Source organism: Morone saxatilis, unplaced genomic scaffold, assembly GCF_004916995.1.
Source record: "Morone saxatilis isolate NCDOM2014 unplaced genomic scaffold, NCSU_SB_2.0 Contig21, whole genome shotgun sequence".
Lineage (NCBI taxonomy): Eukaryota > Metazoa > Chordata > Actinopteri > Moronidae > Morone > Morone saxatilis.
The window spans coordinates 11,117,169-11,119,518 of NW_023339774.1; the positions used below are offsets into that span (position 1 = coordinate 11,117,169).

Sequence of the window (2,350 nt, forward strand, 5' to 3'; positions counted from 1 at the left end):
GATTTTAGATTTAAATTCTAGCTTCGGTATGCTAACATGCTAACAATGGCAATGCTAACACGTTGACTTTTAGTAGGTATATGTTCACTTTCTTAGGTTAGCATGTTTGTTCTGCCCCCACAGTTTTTGTGTGTGTTGTGTTGTGTGTGTTGCATAAGGGACACCTAGTGGTGTAAAAGTGTATTGCATTTTGTTCTTATGTTTAACCCTCTTTTTGTGCCGTAGTTAGTCCACTTTGTTTCTGACTCTGTTGTAGTTTTCACTACACTGTTTGTAGAAAAGGTTTGGAGTATTTTTGTGTACTGATGTGTACTTTGATATATTCTCTGTGTATTTTCAATTATGGAATCTAACATTTATGTTGAAGAGATAAATGCTGTGTTGTATATTGATGCATATGTATATGGGAAGAGTAATGTCATAATATTTATGGTTTTACAAAGAAAAAAGAGAAAAGAACCCAACTAAAAGCGCTAAACTCAAGGATTTAATGTTATCTGTTTGCTAAGCTAACCTGTACAAAGCAAGAGCAGAATAGTGTTATCATGCTATGTTTTGCTAATTAGCACTAAACACAGAATACAGGTGAGGCTGATGGGAAGATTGTGAATGTATTGGACACATTAAACTTTGGCCTGATGACGAATAGTTAAGATTTTGTCCAAACCAGCCCCACAGAGAGGAGCACCATGGGTCTTGAGGAGAGTTCTGTCCACATGTGAGCTGTCATCTGAACCTACCACCACCTGACTGCTCAGTATCTATGACACTGGCCACCTCACCTGATCCCCAGCAGCTGACCACAGAACTTCCCCAAGGAGATGAAGGTAGCGATGGTCACACCAACCATCCCCCGCAGCCTCTTGGGGGCGCATTCAACAAGGTACATGGTGTGAGCTGAAAGACTGACTCCTAGAGGCGTACACAAGGGAATCATACATTTTGAGAAAAGTCAATAATGATCAATAACTGGGTGACAAATGGCCTAGGGAACTTAGCAATATAATAGTGACAAGTATAAATAGAAATCGATTGTCTGTAGGGTTAAATAGAGAGCCAAGAGTGATGGAGCAGCCATCTATGAAGAAATTAAAGAAGAGAGATGTAATGGGCTTCCTCATACAGTAGGTTCACCTGAATTGATGCCATAGAGAAATCGTCCCACCATGATCATCTCAAAGGACATTGCTGTTTGGCTCAAGAGCATCAACACAGCTGCAATTATTGCCACAAAATTGTTTAACAAAAGGCATTGCTTTCTGTGGGGAAAGGGAGACAGAAACTGCTGTGTTAAAGGCTGAAGCCATCGTTTAAAAAACAGGAAACAAAAGATACATTTTGTTTGTCTTTGGGGGAGCTACATTAATTGAAGTTGTCTCTCTTCTGTTTACACTAACCTCCCAAATTTTGTGATCAGTGGACCAGCCACCAGTGACCCCAGTAACCCCCCGATGCAGAAAATGGACACAGTGAAGGACCAGATGAGAGAAACCTGCCACTGCTCCAAGGAGACGTTATATCTCTGCAGACATGTTTTGTTCACCAGCTCCTTTATAAACTGCAATTATCACATGTATTGTTTTTCAGTTTAGTAAGGCCAGCATAATGCAAGTTTTATCATCTGTATCAGGTCTTTGTAGCTGATGTGGAAAAGGTTTTTGTAGTTCTACTTACAGCAGACGGTGAAGTCATCACAGATACACTGAATCCATATTGAAATGTCCCACCAATGCCAGCGACAAAAATGGCAGCGATTACAACAGGACATTCTAGCTGCAGAAATTAAACACATGAGCAGTTATAATGACAGATTTGAGTACATTTTACTTGATGTCAAACATCGTCACATTTTACTTTTCCATGAATACATTTCCCAGAGCTTACATTTGTCATTATCCATGTTGAATTATTTATGTTGTTTCTGCAAGCTACAGCAAATCTCTCAGATTATTTAATTGAATGCTGTATTTGGGTAAATTTTTCATTTAATAGAGCTTATTCCAAATTTTCATCCTAAAAGAAAAAATAATGTGAGCTAGACAGACAAAATCATTTAAAATTCTACCTACCAGGAGTGTTAGGTACTGTGCCATAGTGCCCGAGTCTGGCCGTTGTCATGTCTGTAGTCTTTTGAAATCATCCAATGGATGATTAACTTTCTATTCAGGCCAAAGAGGAAATGTGAACACATCAACCACCATAATTGGTAACTGTGTGTCTTTCAGTCATGTAGGTTACTTAGGCATGCTTTTTAAGGCAGTTTGGACAGACAGTACTAAAAAAAATTTATTTAGTGTCTTTCAATCTTGTTAAAAGCTCAGGGATTTGTACAGAGTAGTACAACACAGGT

General features: G+C 38.9%; 1 protein-coding gene across 1 annotated transcript in view; it reads right to left on the reverse strand.

The window, feature by feature from the left end:
• Positions 1-2,133, reverse strand: part of slc2a11l (solute carrier family 2 member 11, like) — a gene marked incomplete in the record, with an annotated part of 3,894 nt that extends 1,761 nt beyond the window's left edge. Inside the window, 4 exon segments of the mRNA XM_035667519.1 lie at positions 1,135-1,259; positions 1,398-1,558; positions 1,675-1,773; positions 2,070-2,133. Of these exon segments, the coding sequence (XP_035523412.1) occupies positions 1,135-1,259; positions 1,398-1,558; positions 1,675-1,773; positions 2,070-2,093 (409 nt within the window).
• Between the last annotated feature and the right edge of the window lie 217 nt (positions 2,134-2,350).